Consider the following 24,953-nt stretch of genomic DNA (forward strand, 5'->3'; position numbering starts at 1 on the left):
CCACAGGGCCAGTCTCATAAGTCTTAAGTTAAAAGAACATGCTTATAATAAACAATAAGCTTATTTTTTTAAATAAACAAAACTGTATATTGTATAATACTTTACCAGTCTTCATTTTAATCGACTTTTTCAATTAACAGCTAACCACCGGTCCCCAAAGAATCAGATAAAAGGGCTTCCCGTGGGTGTCTGTAACCAGCTTTTCACTTATTGAGGACATTTTTCGTGTCACTACATATAAATCTACCTTATCCTTTATAAAACTGGCCTCATAATATTTCATTGTATAGTGGATACACCCTAATTTACCTAACAATTCTCTATTTAAACTATTTCGATATTTTTCTGAAAAATAAAATTGAACAGGGAACTGAGATGATGAAAGAGGATTGAGATAATGAATCTGGCAACAGAACATAAAACGGATTAAAGAGGGGGATGGAAACGAGGGCAATGGTAGACAGGCTCCTGCAATAACCCAGCTCTGAGGTGACACCGGGAAGCGGCAGTGACTTTCTCCATCGCATACATCCAACAGCATCTCTTGTTAGTCTGGAAGCCCTGCCATTTCTAGAAAACACACCATACTTTTTCTTTTCTCTACTTTAGCTATTTCTAGTCCTTCTCTCGGATTTCATCTTTGCCTGTTGAAATCCTATCTTCCTTCAAGATCCAGAACAAATACCACATCCTCCTTCCACTTCTACTAGAGAGCCGAGGCCTTCCTTCCTTTCACAAAGTATTTTTCTTCCAAAGTGCAGTGGTCAAGAGCAGTGGACCCACCAATCTGCAATCTCTGTGACCTTGGCACCTTACCCAAATTCTCAGTGCCTCAGTGTCCTGACCTGTAAAATGGGGAGAAGTGTATATACAGCGTAGTTATGAGGGTTGAATCAGTTAACAGTCGGATGTGCGGTGAGCGCTGACTAGACGTTGCCATTCCTTCGGCTCCGTCGCGGCGGGCCGTCTCCCGGGGCACCGCGCCAGGGCCCACGCCCACCCCGCCGGGCGGCCGAGGGAGGGGCGGGCAGCGCGCCGTCCGCCCCCGGCCGCGCCTCGCCTCTCCTCGCCGGGCCGGGGAGCGCGGTCATGTGACTGAGTCAAGATGGCGTCGCCCAGCTGGTTGCGGCTGCTGGCCGTCGCTCTCCTGCAGGCGTCCTGCGCTGCCACCGCGCTGGGCCGCCTCGACCCGCCGGCGCCGCTGCCGCTGGTGATCTGGCATGGGATGGGTGAGTGAATGAGAAGAGGGGCAAAAGGGCTTGGCGACCCTCTCCCGCTCCCAGCCCGGGTTGGCGTCTGCATAGGGCGAGGGCCGTGGTCACACAGCACCCGGCTGGCCCGACGTTTTAGGATTTGGGGGCTGCTCTGCCCTGGGACGGGAGAAGGCGAAGCGGCTGCCCTTGGGCGAGCGCGCGCGGCGGGCGGTGCGCTGCGTCGGGCGTTTTCGTGCTGCCTTTGTCTGATCCTCACGGCAGTGGCGTCAGTGTGCAGCAGCCGGCGCCTGGTCAGGCGGGCTGGGCTGTGGCTGCCCGACCCGGGCATCCATCCTTTTATTCTTTCACACCTTGAACAGATATTTGTTAGGCACCCATAGTTCGTTTATACATTTAACACATAGTTCTAGAGCACCTGCTAGATGCTGAGGATACAGCAGTGAGCTAAACAGACTAAATTATTTGCTCTTTGGGAACTTACTTCCCAGTGGGAGAGACTGAATAAAGAAAGAAATAAGTAAAACATGTAATATGTCAAATGGTGATAAGTGCGATGGAGAAAAATAAAGCGGGGAGGGGGGAGATAGAGACCAGAAGTGGCAGCTTGCAGTTTTATAGAGCAAGGTCAGGAAAGGATTCACTGAGAAAGTGACGTCTGAGCCAAGTGGGTGAGGGCAGATGCTGGGTGGCTCTCTGGTAGAAGGAATAGCAAATGCAAACGCCCTGAGGCAGAAGTATGTCTGGTATGTTCAAGGAACAACATTCAGGTCATTGTGGCCGGAACTGAGTGAGCAAGAAGAAAACAACGGTTTAGATTAGGAGTCTGGGAGGGGTGGAATGCCGCTGTTGTTAGGCCTACTAAGGCTACTGTGGGGACTTCGGCTAGAATGAGGTGGGAAGCCCTCGTTGGGGTTTTGAGCAGATGAGTGACATGATCTGACACGTTTTTAAAGGACCGCTGTAGTTGCTGTATTGAGAAGACGTCGTAGGGGGTCATGGACATTTGCAGGGAGACCAGTTAGGAAGCCGTTGCAATAATTCAAACAGGAGGTGATGGTGGCTTGAAATAGTATGGTAATAGAGGAGGTGTTGAGAAGTGGTCAAAGTTTGGATATGTTTTGAAGGTGGAACCAAGGATTTTGCTCACAGATTAGATGTGGGATGAGAGAGAAAGAAAGGAGTCAAGGATGATTCCATGGGTTTTGGTCTGGACAGCTAGAAAGATGAAGTTGTAATTTTACCAAAATGGGGAAGCCTGTAGAGTGAGCAAATGTGGGGGCAGGGGGGTGCCGAGGAGGAGAACATCAAGAGTTTCCTTTTGGACTTACTAAATTTGCGACACTTGTTAGACATCCAGAGATGATGTAGAGGCAATCTGAGTGTGGGGTCTAGAGCAGAGATACAGGCAGGAGATTTAAATTGGGAGCCTTTGGCGTGTGGCTGGTATTTGAAGCCATGAGGCTGGCGGAGATCACAGGGGAGTGAGGAGGAGATCACAGAGGAGGGAAGAAGTCTAAAGATTGAGCCTGGAGGCCCTCCCAGCATTTGGAGGTTGAGGAGATGAGGAGGAAGTAGTAAAGGAGACAGTGATGCAACAACCAGAGAGGGGAGGAAAGCTGGGGGAGTGCAGTGTCCTGGAAGCCATGTTTCAAGAGGAAGAGGGCAATCAACTGTATCGAATTTTGTTGACGGCTCAAGAAAGATAAGGGCTGAGAAGTGGTTATTGGGTTTAGCAATATCAGTAATGACCTTGACAAAGGCAGTTTTGGGGGGAGTGGTGAGTGAGAGCCTTATTGGAATGGGTTAAAGAAAAATGTTCAGAGAACTGGAGTCAGCAAATGTAGACAGTTCTCTCAAGGCTCTGTGCCAGGCCCTGAGGCTACTCCAGTGGAGTTAAAAGAGAACACAGGAGTGTCCGTGCCCTCCCGGAGCACAGTTGGTCCAAAAGGCAGGCATACAGTTCAGTGCGATGAATGTTGTTATGAGAGAAATAGAAGACGCTCTACACCTTAGCTTTTCTTTCTTTAAAAACTAGTTCTTAAGCTTCCGCTCGGGTTGAAAATGGGAAGATTGTGTTCAAAATGGAAAATGATCTCAGTCTGCTTCTCCCACTCAGTGGCAGTCACTTTGCTTCCACTTCTTAGTTCTGGTTTGTTGAAACAGGAAAAAAAACAGGCCAGGACTAGGGGGAGGGAAGGAGGCCAGAGTCCAGGAGTTCAGGAGGCACTCACTGTCTGGTCTGTACAATTTCAGGGTCAGCACTTGCACGACCCTGAGAGTGAGTGCCTCCTTAAATTTTGCCTCCTAGGTGCTTCCCTTGTCTTACCCTAGTCCTGGCCCTGAAGAGAAACCAGAGTCTCTTAACCCCAAATGTTCAGGATTTCGAAGGAGGGGAATATGCACCTCTTCTTATTTTTCAGTTGTAAATTTCGTGTCCTGATTACATTGCGTGAGCTTGGAAGTTTGTTATTACTTGGTAGACATGAGCTAAGCAAAAAATGTTCTTTTTTTAATTGAGGTAAAATTCATGTAACGTGCAATTAATCATATTAAAGTTTACAATTTAGTGGTATTTAGTGTATTCACATGTTGTGCGACCACCCCTTCTCTCTAGTTTCAAAACTTTTTCATCACCCCAGAAAATACCTGTATCCCTTAAGTAACCACTCCTCATCCTCTTCCTCCCACTCCCTGGAAATGTCCCGTCTGCTCTCTGTCTCTATGGGTTTGCCTATTCTGCATAGATCATATCAAGCAATTACACGAGACGTTTATCTTCTGTGTCTGGCTCATTTTACTCATAATAATGTGTTTGAGGTTCATCCACATGGTAGCATGTGTCAGTACTTCATTCATTTTTATGGCTGAGTAATGTTCCATTGTGTGTATATACCACATTTGTTTATCCTTTCATCCATTGGTGGACATTTGGGTCGTTTTCACCCTTTGGCTGTTGCAAATAATGCTGCTGTAGACATTGGTGTACAAGTTTCTGCATGGTCATGTGCTTTCCCTTCTCCTAGGTATATATCTTGAAGTGAAATTGCTAGGTCATGTGCTCATATGTTTTAACTTCTGAGGAACCACTAAACTGTTTTCACAGTCGCTGCACCATATTACTTTCCCACCAGCAGTGTACAAATGTTCCTGTTTCTCCATATCCTTGCCAACACTTTATTTTCCATTTTTTAATTAATTTTTTTAAATTAAAGCTATGCTAGTAGGTGTGAAGTGGGATGGATCTCTTTGTGGTTTTGATTTGCGCTTCCTTAATGACCAGTGATGTTGAACATGTTTTCCTGTGTTTTCTGGCCATCTGTGTCTCTTCTTTGGAGATATGTCTGTTTATCTCCTTCTCCCATTTTTTAATTAGGTTATTGTCTTGTTGAATTGTAAGAGTTCTTTGTATATTCTGGGTATTAAACCCTTTTCAGATACATGTCTTGCAAATATTTTCTCCCATGCTGTGTGTTGTCTTTTCTCATTCTTGATAGTGCCCTTAGAAGCACAAAAGTTTTTTTTAAATAAATAATATTGTTTTGATTCATGAGTTTCCATCATTGTCTTTGTTGTCCAGGAGATAGCTGTTGTAATCCCTTAAGCATGGGTGCTATTAAAAAGATGGTCGAGAAGAAGATACCTGGAATTTATGTCTTGTCTTTAGAGATTGGGAAGACTCTGATGGAGGTAAGGCACTTCACAACTCTGTTCTGTTAAAGGTTTGCTGGCTGATTGCATAGAATGTACTATTAAAATGCTTTCCCTTGTGTTTTTAGCACCAAATTGTGCAGTGATTTAACTCTTGAGTGGCCTATGTCAGGTTACCAACCTAAGTAGGTTCGCCTCTTTGAGAAGATGCCAGTGGTTTCCAGTCCCATCCTTTCACTTCTGTGTGGCTCCTCTTTCAGGATGTGGAGAACAGCTTCTTCTTGAATGTCAATTCCCAAGTAACAACAGTGTGTCAGATTCTCGCTAAGGATCCTAAATTGCAGCAAGGCTACAATGCTATGGGATTCTCCCAGGGAGGCCAGTTTCTGTAAGTCCCTTCCTGTTCTGTTATACCACTTCCAGAGAATTGATGTTTTTTCTTTTATTCAGATAGATCCCCTCCTCTAGTTCTTTTGGGATCTTCACCTCTCTTGGAAGAAAAACTATTCTGAAATGCCCCCATGTAGGAAGCCTTATGGAATGTTATTTATTTTCTATGGAAGAATAAAGATTAGTGTTTGGCCATATCAGAGGAAAATCCTGAAACTCTGTGGCTTTGGGGAACCACAGAGAATGAAGTAGCTTAATTTGGGAAGTTGATTGTTGATGATGCATTTCCGTCTGACAGTCGGAGCTCATAATCCTTTTTTCCCCCCAGGAGGGCAGTGGCTCAGAGATGCCCATCACCTCCCATGGTCAGTCTGATCACTTTCGGGGGACAGCATCAAGGTAACTTGGGCCTCTTTGCCTCCTTTGTTCTAATCCATGTGACCCCTTGTGTTTTTTACAATTCGAGTAGCTCTATTTGTACAAGAAGCTAGCCTTCCTTGCAAAATCCTATTATTCCAGTTTATAACAAACCAGCCAGCTTTGATGTAGAAATAGGAAGAGACTTAGGATTCCAGAGGCCTGGAACACAGGTGAATTGTTAGGTTGCCATCTATTTTTCTCCCCTTTGATTGACAGGAGTTCCTGGGGGTGAGATGGTTGCCACCACGTAGCAGGTGGTGGTGGAGGATTTAGGGAAATCTAACAGCCTTTTCTGTTTTCTGACATTGGTGATGTCCTGCTGAATTTAGGCTTAGGCAAAGACTAGCGTCTAAGCTTTTTTGTTTGTAAAATAGAACTGTTGCGATTAAATCCTTTGAAAAACAACAGGTTTTCTATTTAGACAGAAGTGTATACTTTTGGGGAAGGACGTGTCTTTGGAATAGAATTTTCTCTCTGTAATGAGTGACATAGCTATCTGCAGGTAGAGTGGAGGGCAGAGGGGGTCTCCTTATAGTCAGGAAACCTGGATTCGCCCAAGTAACTGTCCCTTGTGGGCAAGTATTTGGTATTTAGGTCCCTTTCACAGATGAGAGAAACTAGAGGATGGTCCTGCCCATCTTGTGGAAAGTTTTCAGAGGGTAAAGTGAACTAATAGGTAGGAAAATACTTTTCGTACAAGTATTATTCAAATGCATGTTGGTAAAAACAGCTGTATAATTCTTTTCAATAAATATTTGTTGAAAACCTAGAAACGTGACAGATGAGCTCCCTGCCTTCATAAAACTTCCATTCTAGTGTGGGGAGGAGAATAGACATGAAACAAGTAAACAAACAAAATAAATAGAGATAGTGGGAACTATGAGAAAGAAAAAAAATAGGATGGTGTTTGAGGAACAGAACAGTGGTTATATTGGTAAAAGATGCGGGCTCTGGAACCAGTCTGCCTGTGTTCAAATCCTGGCCCTGTCACTTACTGTCTAACCTTGGACGGGGTGCTTAACCTCTCTGTTTTCAAGTTTCCTATCCATAATGTGGAGCAAATAATGATTTCTACTCCACAGGGTGCTCGTGAGGATTAAATTAATTATTGCCGCTATGTGCTTAGAAGTATGCCTGGTACCTCCTAAAAATGTTATTGATGAGGATGAAAGTATAACTGGGTGAGGGGAGCGTATAACTGGGGCAAGGGAAAGTAATGGATTTGGACACGACTGAGTTACGGTAGTCAGATAGGACTTCTCTAAGTTAAGACCTGAGAGATCAGAATGAGGCCAGCCACTGAAGCAGTAAGAGAAGAAGTACATCGTCTGGGGAGGAGCAGATGCAAAGGTCCTGAGGCAGGAAAGAGTATGGGAGCACCAGGAGGAGGCTGGTTATAGTATTAATTCTTTTTTTTTTTTTAAAGATTTTTTTATTTTTTTCCTTTTTCTCCCCAAAGCCCCCAGTACATAGTTGTATATTCTTCATTGTGGGTCTGTCTAGTTGTGGCAGGTGGGACACTGCCTCAGCGTGGTTTGATGAGCAGTGCCATGTCCGCGCCCAGGATTCGAACCAACGAAACACTGGGCCGCCTGCAGCGGAGCGCGCGAACTTAACCACTCGGCCAGCCCCATATAGTATTAATTCTTAATACCTTGTTTTCTTGAGGAATAAATGAATGAGATGAGGGCCTGGCTCTTGTTTCTTCTTATTTCTCACAGTACCTTGCACATAGAGGGTATTTAAAACATGATTTTTGTCTTCTACTGTAGGTATTTTTGGACTCCCTCGTTGCCCAGGAGAGAGCTCTCACATCTGTGACTTGATCAGAAAAACACTGAATGCTGGGGCTTATGCCAAAGCTATTCAAGAGCGGTAGGTATGGCTAGCTGACGAGGATACAGGCTGTCACGCATGAAAACATCATGCTGGCTTTTGGCCAATGGTGATCCCAGGAGTAGTCACTAGTGAGATTCAGATGGGGTGCTTTTTGTAAGTATGTCTGTACGATCTGCTCAATTTTATTGTAAACCTAAAACTGCTCTAATACTAATTTTAAAAAGGAAGGTCATTTTTCTATATAGAAAGAGTGTAATTACAACAGAATAAATCTCTGTCTTTAAAAAACAAACAGGGGGCTGCCCCATGGCCGAGTGTGGACGTGGCACCACTCATTAGGCCACATTGAGGCGGCGTCCACATGCCACAACTAGAAAGACCCACAACTAAAATATACAGCTATGTACTGGGGGGATTTGGGGAGAAAAAGCAATTAAAAAAAGACCGAAAAAAAGAAGATTGGCAACAGTTGTTAGCTCAGGTGCCAATCTTAAAACAAACAAAAAGGCCTTTAGAAAGTACTAAGCCCAAGGAATTGCTATTAATATTTGGAGGACAGATTCTTTATGTTGTCAGCAGCGAGGGCTTAACCTCCTACATTAGTTCCCCAACTACTCAGATGTGTTTGGGTATTTAAAAATATACTGAATCACTTTGGGAGTGTGTTCTTGTTTAGTTGTTTTCAAACTGACACATACATCAGAACCCTTGGGAGATTCATTACAAATGGATTCCAGGGTTCCATGCCTAGAAATTCGGATTCAGTAGGTCTGGAGTATTCTAGGTGATAACTGAGATTTGGGGTTAACTAATCTGGTCATGCTATCTGTCCTGTGGTCGTGCTATCTATCCACTGCTTTTCCAAGCGTATCGTCCTTGTCTATTAACAACTCTTCGATACAGCACTTCCTTGAAGCCGTTTTCCCAGCTGTGGCCTTGTGAGTGACTTGCGTGTAGAAACGTTCTGCAGCTAGCTCTTTTCCTTTCCTACCCCTGGGGTACAAGCATGGCCACAAAGCTGCCTTGGGTAAGTAGTCGCCACCTGATGAGTGAAGGAAACTAAGATACTTTATGTCTCCACCTCCTTCCCCCTCAGGCAACTCAAACCCTTACTAAGCTTTACCCCTTTACCTGGTTTGACTAGTCACAGCTTGGTTATTTATGTCCTACATATTCTCTGTTCTCGTGGGTATGTATATGACCTCTTTAAACTTCATTTGTTCTTCACTCTTTATTCTTCCAACTCTTACCTAGATGCCTCAGAAAAATTCATCATTTTCTTTCTCGTATTTCTTTCATTTGTGAACCAAACAACCCTTGGTTATAGGTTAATAAAACCTATGTGTTTATCCTCACTTCCTCCTTAAGAATTTTTTGATTTTTTTAAAGATTTTTTCATTTTTTATTTTTCCTTTTTCTCCCCAAAGCCTCCGGTACATAGTTGTGTATTTTTAGTTGTGGGTCCTTCTAGTTGTGGCATGTGGGATGCCACCTCAGCATGGCTTGATGAGCAGTGCCATGTCCCCGCCCAGGATTCAAACCAGCAAAACCCTGGGCTGCTGAAGCAGAGCATGCGAACTTAACCACTGCGCCACTGGGCTGGCCCCCTCCTTAAGCTTTAATAAACTGGTAACAAAAGAATAAAAAGGGATAAACCCACAAGAGCAAAGAGAACAGGAGAGAGATAAAAGATAATAAAAGGTGTCAGCATGTTTTTGAAAAACAGAGAACAGGTCAATGAGTGATAACTGTGTTAGCAGAGCAGAAAAAGCTGAAAGCTTTACATCTATAGAGGGATGCACTGAGAAGAAGGGAGCAGAGTCACTTCTTATAGCTCCAGAAGGCTCAGGAATTAGACACATGATACTTTATGCAAATATCTTACATAAAGAAAGGCAAGGGTAAGTGCATGGGATTAAAAACAGGACTTTTTGTTGAAAATCTATATGAGGATGATCAGGACCCCTACACCCCCCAATTCCTTAAGTGCACATTGAAGTGACTGCTCCACCTCCACCCTGAGAAGAGAAGCAAAATTTATTCTCTAGAGCAGTTTAACTAGAGAAGTACCAGACTTGGAGATAACAAGCATGGGATGGAGGTAAGACGTCATATTGAAAACCCATCCCTCTCACTTGGCTCCCGGAATGATAGCAGCCAGGCTTATTACCCTCTGGGCAGAAGTTTGGCAGACCCCTCTCCGGAAGAACTGACCAGCCCCAGAGAAAAGACCTAAAGGTTGATGTTTTGGAATCCAACAGGTCAGGATTCCTCTTGACTATGATGTAGTGAAGCCACCAGCAGATAAGCTCTGCTCTTGCGTGAAGAGCGTCCAGCCAGCTTTGTAGCACCTCCTGTCAGCATGAGCAGTGAGCCAGGGCCCTGCAGTCAGACATCTGAGGAAAGCTTCCGACATGAAAGACTAACCAAAACAAACAAAAAGTAAAAAGGAGCTTGGAAGAAACAGATGGCAATTCAAGGAGCTGAAGAAAACCTTTAAAAAAGCCTATAATTATCCTCAGAGATTAGAGATTACATCCGTGACACTGGAAAAGAATGCAAATAAAACCAACAATCAAAGAGTAAAAGAGAGCCAACCCTGGTGGCCTAGTGGTTGAAGTTTTGTGCGCTCTGCTTTGGCAGCCCAGGTTCAGCTCCCAGGTGGAGAACTTCACCCCTTATCCGTCAGTAGCCATGCTGTGGCGGCAGCTCACATAGAAGAACTAGAAGGACTTACAACTAGGATCTACAACCATGCCCTGGGGCTTTGGGGAGCAAAGAGGAAAGGAGAATGTGTAAGCCATATAAAAGATTAAGAGGGGCCGTCCGGTGGTGTAGTGGTTAAGTTCACATTGGCGGCCCGGGTTTCGCTGGTTTGGATCCCGGTGCGGACATGGCACCACTTGGCATGCCATGCTGTGGTAGGCGTCCCACATATAAAGTAGAGGGAGATGGGCACAGATGTTAGCTCAGGGCCAGTCTTCCTCAGCAAAAAGAGGAGGATTGGCAGCAGATGTTGGCTCAGGGCTAGTCTTCCTCAAAGGAAAAAGAAAGATTTAATAGAATAATTTTTTAAAAAATAGCAAGAGAGTGAGAGAGAGAGCTCGTGGAAATTAAAAAATAAGATAACCAAAATGAAAAATGTATCAGGGACATGGGAATACAAAGTTGAGGAATCTCCTGGGAATTAGAACAAAAACTCAAAGAGGTAGAAAAAGGGGAGAACAGATAAAATTAGAGAAGCCATTTAGGGAGTCCAGTGTCTGACTAATAGGAGTTTCCAGAAGAGAACAGAGGAAGGGTGGATTGGAATTACCAAGGAAGTACTACAAGAAAACTCAGAACTACAGGACATGAGTTTCCGGGTTGGAGGGGCTCACCACGTAGTCAGGGCAAGGAATGAAAAAAGACCCCAGCAAGGTCCATTCCTGTGAAGTTTCAGAACACCAGGGATAAAGAGTAGATTCCATTGAGGCCTTAGAGTGAGTCCTGGGGGCAGCAGGCTCCCTGACAGCAGCACACCAGCTAGCAGGCCATGGGGCGCTACCTTTGTGTTCTGAAGGAAAGTGACTTCCAGCCTAGAATTCTATACGGAACCTCAAAATAGCAATCAAATGTGAAGGGCAACTAAAGACATCTTCAGACATGCAAAAAGGAAAAAAGTGACCTTCTGTACTCTCTTTCTAGGGCATTGTTGGAGAGGCTCGGTTCTACGCTGCTACCTGCGTGGCCGTGGGTGTCTGAGCCTAATTCTCACCTCCAGCATGGGGTTGATAGGGGTGCTTTCCTGCAGGGTGGTTAGGATTCGACAAATTGACGTAAAGCATTCAGTGCAGTGTGCAATTCATGTTAAGTAGGCACGTTCGGCTGTTACTACTGGTGGTGCTGTGTTTAAAATACTTATTCAACTTGAGCTTTCTGTTTCCTTTATAGATAAGTATTGCAATGGAGAACAAGACAATTAGGGCCTCTGTTTTCATGAAGTCACATGCTGGTGGGGAAAGGGGGTCTCCAAGTGAACAGAAGCACTAGATAACCTCAGGCCTTGGTGGAAATAAACAGGATGCAGTGATGGAGAGTAAGTGATGGAGGGGTATCTGCTTTGACCAGAATGGTCTTTGAAAAAGAGATATGTAAGCTGGGGTCTGAAGGATGAGAAGGAAGGAGCTAAGGGAAAAGGGATCAGTCATAGGGAACAGCAGGCACAGAGGCCCCAAACCTGGGACAAGTTTGGCTTGTTCAAGGTCAGAGTGACTGGCGTTCAGTGACCGATGGGAGAGTTGGACAGAGAAGCAGGGGCTACCTCGTGCAAAGACTTGAAGGCCACATGAGGAGTGTGGATTTTCTTCCAAACATCGTGGGGTGGTACTGGGAGGTTTTAAGCAAGGAAATAATAGGGTCTGATTTACGTTTTTGGAAAATCTTTACTGCTTTGTGGAGAGTGGATTTTAAAGGGGGTGGAGGAAAGCAGGAAGAGCAGTTGGGGGCTGTCGAGGTGGTCCAGGTAAGAGGTGATGGTGGCTTGGACGCCAGGGTGGCCACAGCAAGGTGGAGAGAGGTGGAATGCCTTGAGATCCGTTTCATAACATTGTGGCCGAACTAGACTTGAGAACCAGGATACAGCTCCCTGGTTATAACACAGTTTCTCTGGGAAATGCGTTCTGAGTTCTCAACAGCTCATTTACAGATTAACTTTTAAGATACGTTTCTAATTTTGTAGAGTTGTTTGCTTTTACTTTTTAAAGTTTCTTTGTATGCGTAAATCTCATTTTAACAGATGGCCAATATGAGATTTAACGAGGCCAGTAGTCCAAGTAGTGTGATGGGAAGGGGGATGGTGAGAGCTTAAAGTAACAAAGGAAATAGTTTTCTCTTTGCAGGATTCTTCTGGGTTGCCCTTTCTATTAGGGAGGATTCTGGTTGCAAGAAAGAAACTAAATAAAACTAATGTAAAGTTTAAAAGAAATTCATAGTATTTTGGTACCCAAGGCCTCAGAGGGACTGGAATCAAGAAATGGGAGCCATCAAGACCCAAGACAATCTCTCCAGCTATTGTCGTTGCTTCTCGCTCTGTGTCACTGCTGCTGCTTTCTCTCCATGCACGTCAGCCTCTCCTGCCACCTGCCTGGTGGAACGTGGCCTTGCACCCCTTCCAAATTTTTAATCTTCTCTATTTAGGAGATGATCTCAGTCTGAGGCTACAATCTCTCTGTCCCAATTCACATTCTTCGGGAAGGGACCATGCCCCTGCTCAGGGCAGGTTCCCACCTTGCTCTCATCAGCTGTGGCCGGAGAAGTGGGACCACGTGGTACCCGTCACACCCGCTGGCTCCTGTAATGGGTTAGGTGGGGGAAGGAGGAGTGCGGTTCCCAGACAGGGGAGAATTGTTTTGATTTAGGCAGAGACCCCAAGAGATGTCTTCTGCACTGTTCAGATAGTTTAACCATAGCCAAGCACATTCAATATTCCTGATGCCCCGAGTAAACAGTGAGGAAGCATTTTGCAAGCACTAGCCCCTGGCCGGCCTCGGCAGGGGCGACAAGCAATGGCGAGCGTCACAGTTCTCTCTCCCCTCTGGGGTGGAATCTGCCCTCTGCTTCCCCTTTGAGATGCTGGCAGCCCTCCTAGATTTCTCCTTCCTCTGATTTTCGTGCTATCCCTAGTGCTTCCCTCAACTCTGCCACGGTGGACACCCCAGTGTTGCCCTGGCCGTGGCCTGTCTGCCCCTGTGCCAGCTCTGCTCTCTCAGCTTGCCCGCCCCTGGGTCCCCAGCTTGCGGCCCTGCCCCCCCCCCCCCCCGCCCGTGGCTCTCACAGAGCGTTTTTCCTCAGGCATCCAGCTCTCCACAACGCCTTTGCCCTCAACTTGCCCCACTCCCTCTTCTGGAAATGTTGAGGCGTCCACTCAAGCTGCCTCAGACGCTTCAACCATTCAGAAAAGTAGAGAGAGGAATGTAACAAACTACTCTGAACCCAGGACCTAAGGTTAATGTTTTGTCATATTTACCTCAGAAGTTTTTAGAACTGGAACATTTCAGAGAAAATTGTATTCTTCTATATCTCTCTCCCAGGTTCCATTCTCTGCCCTCCCTCCACAATGACAATCACTGTCAAGAAATCAGGGTGGGGCCAGCCTAGTGGCATGGTGGTTAAGTTCACATGCTCTGCTTTGGCCGCCCGGGGTTCATGGGTTTGGATCCTGGGCGTAGACCTAGCACCACTCATCAAGCCACGCTGTGGCGGCATCCCACATAAAATAGAGGAGGATTGGCACAGATGTTAGCTCAGTGACAGTCTTCCTCACCAAAAGAAAAGAAAAGAAATCGGTATATTCTTTCTGTCCATTAAAAAAAAATTGTAGGGGCTGGCCCAGTGGCACAGCAGTTAAGTACACAAGTTCCATTTCGGCGACCTGGGGTTCACTGGTTCAGCTCCCAGGGGCAGACATGGCACCGCTTGGCAAGCCATGCTGTGGCAGGCGTCCCACATATAAAGTAGAGGAAGATGGGCACGGATGGTAGCTCAGGGCCAGTCTTCCTCAACAAAAAAAACAAACAAAAAAGGATTGGCAGCAGTTAGCTCAGGGCTAATCTACCCTAAAAAAAAAATTTGTATTATATATGTACATATCCATAATCAATATATAGTATCATTTTGCATATTTAAAATTTTATGTAATGGATATTTTACTGTGCATTTCATTCTGCAAATTATTTTTTCACTCAATATTATGTTTATGACATCTAAACATGTTACATATGCATCTAGTTCGCCATCATAACAGTTGTGTGGCGTTTTATCTTATGTGACTGCACCCTATTTATTGATTTACTGATTCCCTATTGCAAACATTTCAGCATCCTCACTTTCTCATCATAACAAACAGTTTGCAGTGAATGTCCTTGAATGAGAATTTATCTACATGTAGACTCTAGCTGTTTGTAGAGAAGATTAAGTGAGTTTGTAGAGAAGATTAAATGAGCGCATGGATGTAGAGTGCTTAGAACAGTGCCTTGAAAACACTCAGTGGATGTCGGCTGCTGTTATTACCATGAGTATTAGAATGTGCAGCATTACCAAGGTGGTTGTACCATATTATATTCCCACCATGAGCGTGTGAGAGCGTCTGTTCTCTTCATTCTTGCTAACTTTTGATCCTGTGTCTATTAAATTTCCGCCAGTCAGATGTGTACGGAAGAGTTTCTCATTCTAACCGCGTGTCCTTGCTTATTAGTTGGGTTGGGCATCTGTTCCTGTTTCTGGGCCACTCGGGGTTCCTTTCTGTGAAGCGCCTGTTTGTCACCTTTGCCTGTTTTTTCTTTGGGTGCTTGTCTTTTTCTTATTTGTAAGTATTATGCACATACACCGCATATATATTTTGAATGTTAAGCCTTGCTCTGCTGGGTGTGTTACACTTCACTTCTCCCAGTCTGTGGCTTATCTTTTAATTTTGTTTATGGAGTCTTTTTTGGTACAGCAGATTTTTGTGGGTTTTTTTTTAACAGCTTTGTTGAGATATAATTCACATACCATGCAGTTCACCCATTTAAAGTGTGTAATTCATTGGTTTTTGGTATATTACATTACTAGTTTTTTTAAAGTTGTGGTAAAAAAATTATATATATTATATATAAATTATAAATTATATATCTATATCATAAGATTTGCCACTTTAACCATTTTTAAGTGTAAGTTTCAGTGGCATTAATTACACTCACAGTGTTGTCCAACCAGTCTCAGGTATAGCAGTTTTTAATTTGGATTCAGTTAGATTTACCAGTCTTTATGATTGTTGCATAAAGCTATTCTCCTTTCTCATATTTTCCTCCAGTTTTTCAGCTTTTGTTTTTCATTCTCATGTTTTTCATCCACCTGGAGTTGTCTCTGCTTGAGTCTGTTTCTGGGCCGTTCTGTTCCATTGATTTGTCTGTTTCTGCCCGATTACCCCACTGTTTTAGTTACTATAGCAACTTTTACTTAGCTCTTCTTCAAGTCTTGGCCATGCTTGGACTTTTATTGTTTCATCTGAATTTTAGAATTAGTGTGTCACATTCCACCAAAAATCACCCCACGATCTAGGCTGGAATCCCTTAGAGAGTTTTGGCGTCGCCTCAGCACATCCTCTGCTGCCCTTTCCTCCCCTTCAGGCTCTTGTTCTCTCAGCCTAGGCCTTCGAACAGCATTTCCCCTGAAAACTATATCGGTAGCTGGATCAGGGCGAGAGTGAGGAGGAACAAAGTAGAACGACGGGTCTGACATCACTATCTTGAATTTACGCCAGGAGTGGACACAGTGCTAGAGCTTTACGCATCTTATTTAATTTTCACAGCAACCTTGTGAAGAAACAGGCTCAGGGGTAAAATACCTGTGATGCCAGCCCAGCTCTGTCTGACATAACGCTGGTACTGTCTACGTCCCATAGTCAACAGAGAGTATGTATAGTGGTTAGAGCAAGGCTTCCAGAGCTAGATGGCCTGCCTGACTGTTCGGGCTCTATGGCTTGCTAGCAGTGTGACCTTGGGCAAGCGCCTTCATCACACTGGGTGTATTTGTAAACACAGGGATAGTAACAGTACCCACCCTGTGGAATTCTTGTAAGGATTAAGTAGGTTGATGTATGTAAAGTGTTTAGAATAGGCCTGCTATATGGTAAGTGCTGTACGAGTGTTACTTTAATTGTCTCTATGCCACAGTGGCTAGAGCCGGCCTCAGGGGGTAAAAGGTCCTCTCCCCAGGGTGGCCTGGGGTTGGCTAGTTCTGCCCAGGGAGCTGTCCTTTCCCGCCTCTTCAGTGTGCTGCATGGAGAGAGTGCGGACTCAGACAGATTTAGGCTCATATCTTACCTTTTCTACAACTGACTGTGTAGTTTGGGGAGAGTTTCTTAACCTCTCTGCATTTGGCCCTTCAGTGGTAAACAGGAGGTAATAGTACCACCCGTGTTCTTCTCTGTCCACCTCCTGAAGAACCGTCCCCTCCCCAACATCCCCGCTTCTGCAGCACTTCCAGCTCCTGCCCATCCTCAGGTCCTTCCCCTTGGCTGTCCCTTGTGCACCAGGCTTCTTACGAAACAAAATGTCCTTCATCTCTTCCTGTTGCCCCCTCTTAGCTTGGTTTCCTTTTCACACAAAAAGGCGACCTGGGACTGTTGGCTTCCTTCTTTCTTTCATTGTCAGTTGTTAGGCCTCCCCACTGCAATTCTGGGTCGCCGGAACCTGGCCTGGCAAGATCCAAAGACCTTTGTATTCATTCACGTACATTTTTTTTTTTTTATTAATGTTATGATAGATTACAACCTCGTGAGATTTCAGTTGTACATTATTGTTAGTCATGTTGTGGGTACACCACTTCCCCCTTTGTGCCCTCCCCCACCCCCCCTTTTCCCTGGTAACCACCGATCAGCTCTCCTTATCAATATACTAACTTCCACCTATGAGTGGAGTCATATAGAGTTCGTCTTTCTCTGACTGGCTTATTTCGCTTAACATAATACCCTCGAGGTCCATCCACGTTGCTGTGAATGGGCCAATTTTGTCTTTTTTTATGGCTGAGTAGTATTCCATTGTGTATATATACCACATCTTCTTTATCCAATCATCAGTTTCTGGGCATGTAGGTTGGTTCCACGTCTTGGCTATTGTAAATAATGCTGCGATGAATATAGGGGTGCAATGGACTCTTGAGATTTCTGATATCAGGTTCTTAGGATAGATACCCAGTAATGGGATGGCTGGGTCATAGGGTATTTCTATTTTTAACTTTTTGAGAAATCTCCATACTGTTTTCCATAGTGGCTGTACCAGTTTGCATTCCCACCAACAGTGTATGAGGGTTCCTTTTTCTCCACAACCTCTCCAGCATTTGTCGCTCTTGGTTTTGGATGTTTTTGCCAATCTAACGGGTGTAAGGTGATATCTTAGTGTAGTTTTGATTTGCATTTCCCTGATGATTAGCGATGATGAACATCTTTTCATGTGTCTATTGGCCATATTCATTTCTTCTTTTGAGAAATGTCTGTTCATGTCCTCTGCCCATTTTTTGATCGGGTTGTTTGTTTTTTTGTTGTTAAGCAGTGTGAGTTCTTTGTATATTATGGAGATTAACCCTTTGTCAGATAAGTGGCTTGTAAATATTTTTTCCCAGTTAGTGAGCTGTTTTTTTGTTTCAATCCTGTTTTCCTTTGCCTTGAAGAAGCTCTTTAGTCTGATGAAGTCCCATTTGTTTATTCTTTCTATTGTTTCCCTCAACTGAGGAGTTATAGTGTCCGAAAAGATTCTTTTGAAACTGATGTCAAAGAGTGTACTGCCTATATTCTCTTCCAGAAGACTTATTGTTTCAGGCCTAATCTTTAGGTCTTTGATCCATTTTGAGTTTATTTTGGTGTGTGGTGAAAAAGAATGGTCAATTTTCAATCTTTTGCATGTGGCTGTCCAGTTTTCCCAGCACCATTTGTTAAAGAGACTTTCTTTTCTCCATTGTAGGCCCTCTGCTCCTTTGTCGAAGATTAGCTGTCCATAGATGTGTGGTTATATCTCTGGGCTTTCAATTCTGTTCCATTGATCTGTGGACCTGTTTTTGTACCAGTACCATGCTGTTTTGATCACTGTAGCTTTGTAGTATGTTTTGAAATCGGGGATTGTGATTCCGCCGGCTTTGTTTTTCTTGCTCAGGATTGCTTTAGCAATTCGCGGTCTTTTGTTACCCCATATGAATTTTAGGATTCTTTGTTCAATTTCTGTCATTCACGTACATTTTTTAGAGAAACTTTGATTGGCCACCTCTGTGAAAAGTGTGTGTGCTCAGTGCTCATCATTTGTGAGCATTTGACTGTTGACCACGCACTCGTGAAGCTTTTCCCCCTTGTTCCTTAACTGTGCTGCCCTCCCTTCTCCTCATGGCTCTAAATCCTACCCGTCCTTTGGTGCCCAGCCCACTTCTCTCATTGCTTCTCTGATACCCCGACATCCATCCATTTCAGTCAGCAGACCCTTACTACTGAACATCCTCTAGGTGCCAGTCACTTCTGAAGGAGCTTGTCGTCTGTAGGGGAGACGGAGCCAGCACTCAGTGAGCGAGAGCAATGCTAAGACAACGTGAGAAGACCAGCACTAATATCAGTATTTTATAAATGTTCACAGTTCATCACAGTTTTAAAAATCAGTGCAACGACACATTTAAAAGCTTTCAGATACATTTATAAACGGATTCTAGGGTGTCACTCTGGCTGCTGACAGTCCCGTCACCTCAGTCCTGTCTGCTCCTGGGGTCGGGAGCTGCCGTCGTCTCTGGCGTGGCTGGGTCCACTGGGCTTTCGTGCAGTCCTGCTCTGCTGAGGAGAGCTGGCAGGACCTCCACCTCTGGCCGGCTCTTCCGCTCTGGCTGGGGAGCTCGTGTTGTAGAAACTTCGATTTCTTTCCCTGCCTCCCTGGGGTAGAGAGCCCCAGCCATGCTCTGATGCCTCCCTTTCCCCAGAGGACTCCTCCCACTAGGTCCATGCTCAGCATCTTTTTGGTGGGAATGCTGCTGTGTAGATGCAGGAACTAAGTGGAAACTAGCCGTTGGGGGGCCTTGTGGTAACGTTGTTGGTTTTGATGGGGGAAGGCTGGGAGGGGAGGGAAGGGGAAGTGGAGAGAGACTGGAGAAAAAGTAAAAAAGTGTGTGAACAGACGTCCAAAATAATAGTGTCTGCAATGATAGTATTATAACCACCAAATACCTGCCTTTTGTCCTTAAGAATTGCATAACATACCCGAATCCTGGAAACTACCATCATCACTCAGTCGTATGATACATGCTTTGTGGTTGAAAGCTTAGACCATCTCAGTCTGAGGATGCCAAAACGCATGAAGAGAGAGATGGTTGCATGACAAGGAGGCAGAGGTGGTGGTATTTGAGCTGGGTCTTGCAGGATGATTAGGAAACGAGGAGGGTGAAGGAGGTGGGATTGTGGGAGGGGACAGCGTGTCCCACCATAAGTGTGATAAAGCTCAGTGCCACGTTGGTTCTTGATATTGGAACCAATATTGGTGAGTCCTTTTCCTGCATCTTTGAGACTTTCTGTACCGCGCTAAGTAGCACACCCTTGCCTCAGGTGTCTTGTTGTGAACTGTTTTGCAGGTGGAAGTCTTGTCTTCCCTGTTAGAGGGCAAGGCCTGGGCTTGAGGGCTCTGGTCTTTTGTTCTTTTGAAGTCTCTTGATGGCCGATGCACAGGGGCATGGCCCCAGCGTGCTGACTGACATGCAGCGTGGTCACCTTCCTTCCCTTTTCGTCCTGCAGCCTGGTGCAAGCAGAATACTGGCATGACCCCATAAAGGAGGACGTCTACCGCAACCACAGCGTCTTCTTGGCAGATATTAATCAGGAGAGAGTAAGCAACCCTGGCCACCATAGTTGTGCATTCATCTTTCCATTCGGGGCATTATAAACAGATCGGCAGTGACTGTTTACCCAGGATATCCTGGGCAGAACCCGGGAAACAGTTCTGTTTTCTGGGAGCCAGCGCTTAGGAGATTCACTTCCTGTTAAGGAGGCTGAAATTCATTTGGCTTCTTTCCCTTAGGCCCTTTCCCTTCCCTGGTCTGGAGGAAGCAGGGTGAGCTCAGTAGGTCGCTGGCTGGCTTAGTGGAGCTTCCCAGCTGCTGTCTTACTGAGGGAAGCCTTCCTGGTGGGTCCCCTTTGGGTCAGATTTTCTCAGAAAAGAAATTTACTTAGCAGAGAGACGTCAGAGGGGACTGAGTGTGTCCCGAACACGAGCGTGGTTTGGGAGATTCTGATAAACTAGATGGCTCAATTTATGTTTGGCTTATCTGGAGGTTTAAAAAAAAAATGGAGGGAAAAAAACAGAATAGTATAGCAGAACCAGCCAGAATTTGCAGTTTCTTGTTTTGCCTTGGCTTTCTCTGGCTAGAAGCCTTTAACCTATGTGATGGATGCCTATGGAGTATGGTGACCGATTCATGGTGGCACCTGTATGCCACGGTTGGTGGGGCATGTCAATCAGATAGGATGGTCAGAAAGGGCGGTACAAGGTATATTCTGGGAAGGAAGCTGGCAAAGCAGCCCCCACCATGGGGAAGAAATGGGTGGCCCAGGGTCAGGGAGACGAGCGCACTGAAAGGCTTTAATGCCCCTGCTGGAACCCGGTGGTGATGTCCCTGAGGTACTGCTGGCCTTTCCTCCAGGGTGTCAACGAGTCCTATAAGAAAAACCTGATGGCACTGAAGAAGTTTGTGATGGTGAAATTCCTCAATGATTCCATTGTGGACCCCGTGGATTCTGAGGTGAGACACTGCTTAGGCAGGCCACACGTACCAGGAGACCATAGGAGGGAGTGGCGTTAGAATACAGCTGCCTGCTGGGGAAAACCCTTCAGTCCTTCCACCAGCCTTTGTGTGGAGCAGGGGTTCTTCACCCAAGGTCTGTAAATGGGATGCTGAGGGTTGTAACCCCCTCCCCACCTGAAATTGTATGCAAAATTATGTAGTTGCATTCTCTGAGGAAGGGTCTATAATTTTTATCAGATTTTCAGAGATCTATGACTCAAAAAATGTTCACCAGCCCAGTCTCTAAATCCCTCACGTTGGCATTCAAGGTCTGCCTTGACCTGGCTTCAACCTGTCTTTCCAACCTAATCTCCCTTCACTACCCACTTCATACACTCGCCGATCAAGCCATATTGTACTACTTGAAATGCCCCCAACTTGGCATGTGCTTTTTCTCTTGCATGCCTTTGTTCATGCTTTTCAGTCTCTAGAATGCTCTTCCCTGAGCTTCTCTACCTGACAAGCTCCACTTCCTCCATCCAGGACGCCATCCTAATTCCAAGCAGAGTTTACTTCCTCTTTTGTAGAACCATCAACCTCCATTAGAGCACTCATCACATTATGTCAGACCAGGGATAGCAAACTACAGCCTGCAGGCCAAATCCAGCCCGCGACCTGCTTTGGTATGGCCCATGAGCTAAAGATGGTTTTTACATTTTTAAATGGTTGAAAAAAATCAAAACAGTATTTGATAATGTGAAAATTATATGAAATTCAAGTTTCAGTGTCCATCAGTAAAGTTTCATTGCAATACATCCATATTCATTTTTTAAATATATTCTGTGGCTGCTTTTGCCTTACAATGGCAGCATTGAGAGTTGCATCCGTGTGGCCCTTAAAGCCTAAAATATTTTGTATCTGGCCTTTACAGAAGTTTGCTGACCCCTGTGCTAAACAATTAGTTGTTTCTATGCCTCATGAGACTAGAGCTTCTTGAAAACAAGGACTGTATGTATTCCTCTTTGAATGTCCAGAGTTCGGCACAAGGATTTTCAAGGGGTAGGTGCTCAATAATTGTAGGAAGCAGAAATTCTGGGGAGTTGGAAAGCTCTTTGGAAAGATTAACTCATCCTCAGGACCCACCCTTAAAAAGTGACCCAAGACATCCTGTTTTTCCTCCTTGCTCCCGCTTTATGACGTTCAGTTTGTTGGCAGTCTCAGCTACCAGCCAGTCTTAAATGTTTGCTAGTGTGCCGCGTGTGAGCTGACCCTATTTCCTCCTCCTCTCCTGCAGTGGTTTGGATTTTACAGAAGCGGCCAAGCCAAGGAAACCATTCCCTTACAGGAGACCACGCTGTACACCCAGGTAACTGGGGAGGAGAGGCACCATCCCTTTCTGCCCCGGGTTCCTGAAGCTACTAGGTTCTTTGGTGGTAGACAGTCCTGTTTACGCCAGAGCAGCAGGTGCTCGTGAGGCATTTGACTCATGTCTGACGTGGGCAAGGCTTGTTAGGCTGGATTGTTGCGCTAGCACACACCAGGCCCTGGTTTCCAGAATCTACATCCTGAAGATCGAAGGACCCGTACCTCATGGTTTTCAAGCACGTTCAAGGGACACATCCTCTCTAACTCCTGCCTTCTGATAAAGGTTTAGAACTGCCTTCCTTTGCTGTGCTGCAGTCTGTTATAAATCCAAGCACCCAAGACGTGATGAAAACAGAAGAGAGGGGAGTTAGTTTAAAACATTAACAGATGTGGAAGTCTTGTTTTTAAATTAGGCACTGGCAAGGGGAGCGCCTCCTGCAGCACAGGAATAGTTAGGAGTTTGGTTTAGCAGTAGATCCCGTTTCTCAAGCAGAGGTTGCAGCGTTTCGCCACCACCGGTTCTGGGGCCTTCCACACCATGAGGATTTTATATTGGAGACAGACTCTCCCCAGAGCACACAGGTGCTACATCTGAACCACTCGCCTTCTACTAGAGTCCCTCCAAGTAATGTGAGAGGTCAGTCGTCTCCTCTGTGGCTTTTCTCCTGCATTGGTGCCGCAGGGGGTGAGGTAAAAGGAAAGGGAATGTACAGTGTTTTAAGTGAGTTTTGGAAATGACAACTAAGAAGCTCCTTATCCTGAAACTTGAACTGACGGTAGCCTCAGCAGAAGCAAGCTTCAGGCACTGTTGTAACTGCTTACTTTCCCAGCCACACCCGTTCTGCAGCGCCCCGGCTAGGAGTAATGTTTCCAACTGCAGGGTCTGAGTGTATGAGGTTTCTTTTCTAAGGTTTGGCTGTGCTTTAAATTATCTAGTTAATGTTCTCCTGTCTTTGGCTCAGTCCACTTCAGTGACATTTTGAGGGAGTTTTGTCTGTGGCTTGCCCACCCGTAGGTCCTCCAGAAGCTTTGGGAAAGATCAGAAAGCAGAATATAAAACTGTAGAATAATCTCAGTTGCATATACATTTTTAAAGCTTAGGGGAAAAAAGGAAGCTTCCTTTTTGGCATTTTTGACAATACACCTACATTTCAATACTCAGGGAAGATTGCATTTTGAGAATATGTCATTCACATTCTCTTTCTTTACTATTTTACTCTAATAACACTTTTCATTAAGCCTTGATTAATTATGGCCTCTCTCCCTGCAGGACCGCCTGGGGCTAAAGGAAATGGACAAGGCGGGACAGCTAGTGTTCCTGGCTGTAGAAGGGGACCATCTTCAACTGTCTGAGGAATGGTTTTATGCCCACATCATACCCTTCCTGGAGTGAAACCCTTGCAGTTTGCACCAGAGCTCAGGTTGCCCCTATGCTTCCAAATCAGTGGGAGACAGTTCCTTTTGTGCCCAAACCTGAGCTCAGACCCAGCCTGTAACTAATCCTTCTCTCTAGTCATCATCTAACACGCCCTGCTCGGAAAGATCTAAGATCTGAATCTTATTCTTTGCCTCATCCTATCAGCACATGGTGTTGAATGCAAGTTTAATTAGTTAATAACCATGCAGATTGTTTTACAACCCTGTGATGTGGTCAAGCTGTCCTAGGAGACAGTCTGCTGCAGGTCCATGTCGGAACTGTGCCCAGGCCCAGAAGAGACTGAACAAACTAAGAGAGATTCTAAGGAATCTCTTTCTCAGGAAAATCTAGCTCATTTCAAGCGAAGAGGCCAGTACCTGGGCCTGAGGTGTTCATGTAAATACTTTCTCAGTATTGCTGGTGGAGATTCAACTAGTGCTTGGAAAAGTATTACTTGAATGTTTCTGCATCATCTCTTGAGGCTGCTCTCCCCCTCTGCGTATGCTGCCTCCTGTGGTGTCTTAGCAATTGTCAAACAAATCCCCCCAGCCCCATAGTGCCTTGCAGCACTCTTTTTGGATCCTCTGGTAGAAATGAATTAGTTGCTCTGTCACAAAAGGAGGAAAGTAGCATCTAACTGGATTGCTTACGGGAGGAAGTGTACATATTGCTCAGCTTTGGGGGGGTGGGGGATGAAGAAAAATGTTGCAATGGAAATGAAAAATGAGGCAGCTGGTTCTTCCCATTCCATCCTTGATTAACCTGTCCTTTCTTAATATGATTAGTGTTCAAGATTCTACAGTCTCTTGCTGGCGTTAGCAGAGAATGGGAGGAAAAATGTGAAGAGATCATGCTTTCTAACTTCCATCACAAAAATTCCTATTTACCAGTACACTCCAAACTGTTTCTGATGTGTTGGCTTGCTCAAAAAGCTTGGGGAATATCCCATACCCCTTTTCTCCTCTTGGAGATCAACTCACATTAGAATATTAAGGACTCTGAACATTCCTGTTACAGTAAAGAAAATTAACTTTCACCTACTATTTCCCACACCATTTGAGCATGGACATTTAGTCCCCACACCCCCACCCCATGAAAACCTAGCAATGCTTTTTGGAAGAATGTTCTGCAAAATGCCATTTTGGGGAAATGATTAGCTATACTTGAGGGAAGCACCTTGTTAGTGCTGCATAGTTGACCCTTTATGGTTTTCCTTCACCATTCCCATGCCTTATTTTTCAACTGAAAGACAGATGAAGATTAAGGGCAAGAATTGGGGGGGATATGAAAATAATTTTATGAGGTCATCTGAAATAAAGAGTAGTTTCTTATCCTTGGTGTCATTTTTCTTTTCAATACCCTGACATCTCTGTACAGGAAATATCATAGGTAAATACTAA

The 24,953-nt window shown here is 45.0% G+C and overlaps 1 protein-coding gene across 1 annotated transcript; it reads left to right on the plus strand.

Annotated features, from left to right (window-relative positions):
- The first annotated feature begins 1,099 nt into the window (after window positions 1–1,099).
- PPT1 (palmitoyl-protein thioesterase 1) lies at window positions 1,100–24,884 on the plus strand. Its single transcript, XM_046660761.1, has 9 exons — window positions 1,100–1,229; window positions 4,792–4,901; window positions 5,123–5,250; window positions 5,581–5,651; window positions 7,445–7,547; window positions 19,786–19,876; window positions 20,691–20,789; window positions 22,066–22,137; window positions 23,407–24,884. Exons 1-9 carry the CDS (start codon window positions 1,106–1,108, stop codon window positions 23,527–23,529), a joined length of 921 nt encoding a protein of 306 aa, XP_046516717.1. The 5' UTR covers window positions 1,100–1,105; the 3' UTR covers window positions 23,530–24,884.
- The last annotated feature ends 69 nt before the right edge of the window (window positions 24,885–24,953 follow it).

The sequence above is a fragment of the Equus quagga genome, chromosome 5 (genome assembly GCF_021613505.1).
Source record: "Equus quagga isolate Etosha38 chromosome 5, UCLA_HA_Equagga_1.0, whole genome shotgun sequence".
In the NCBI taxonomy this organism is placed as follows: domain Eukaryota; kingdom Metazoa; phylum Chordata; class Mammalia; order Perissodactyla; family Equidae; genus Equus; species Equus quagga.

Coding starts and splice junctions, on each gene's coding strand:
- PPT1 (XM_046660761.1), top strand. CDS start 1,106: ATGGCGTCGCCCAGCTGGTTGCGGCTGCTGGCCGTCGCTCTCCTGCAG. Junction 4,902..5,122: donor TTGGGAAGACTCTGATGGAG/GTAAGGCACTTC, acceptor CTCCTCTTTCAG/GATGTGGAGAACAGCTTCTT. Junction 20,790..22,065: donor TGGACCCCGTGGATTCTGAG/GTGAGACACTGC, acceptor CCTCTCCTGCAG/TGGTTTGGATTTTACAGAAG.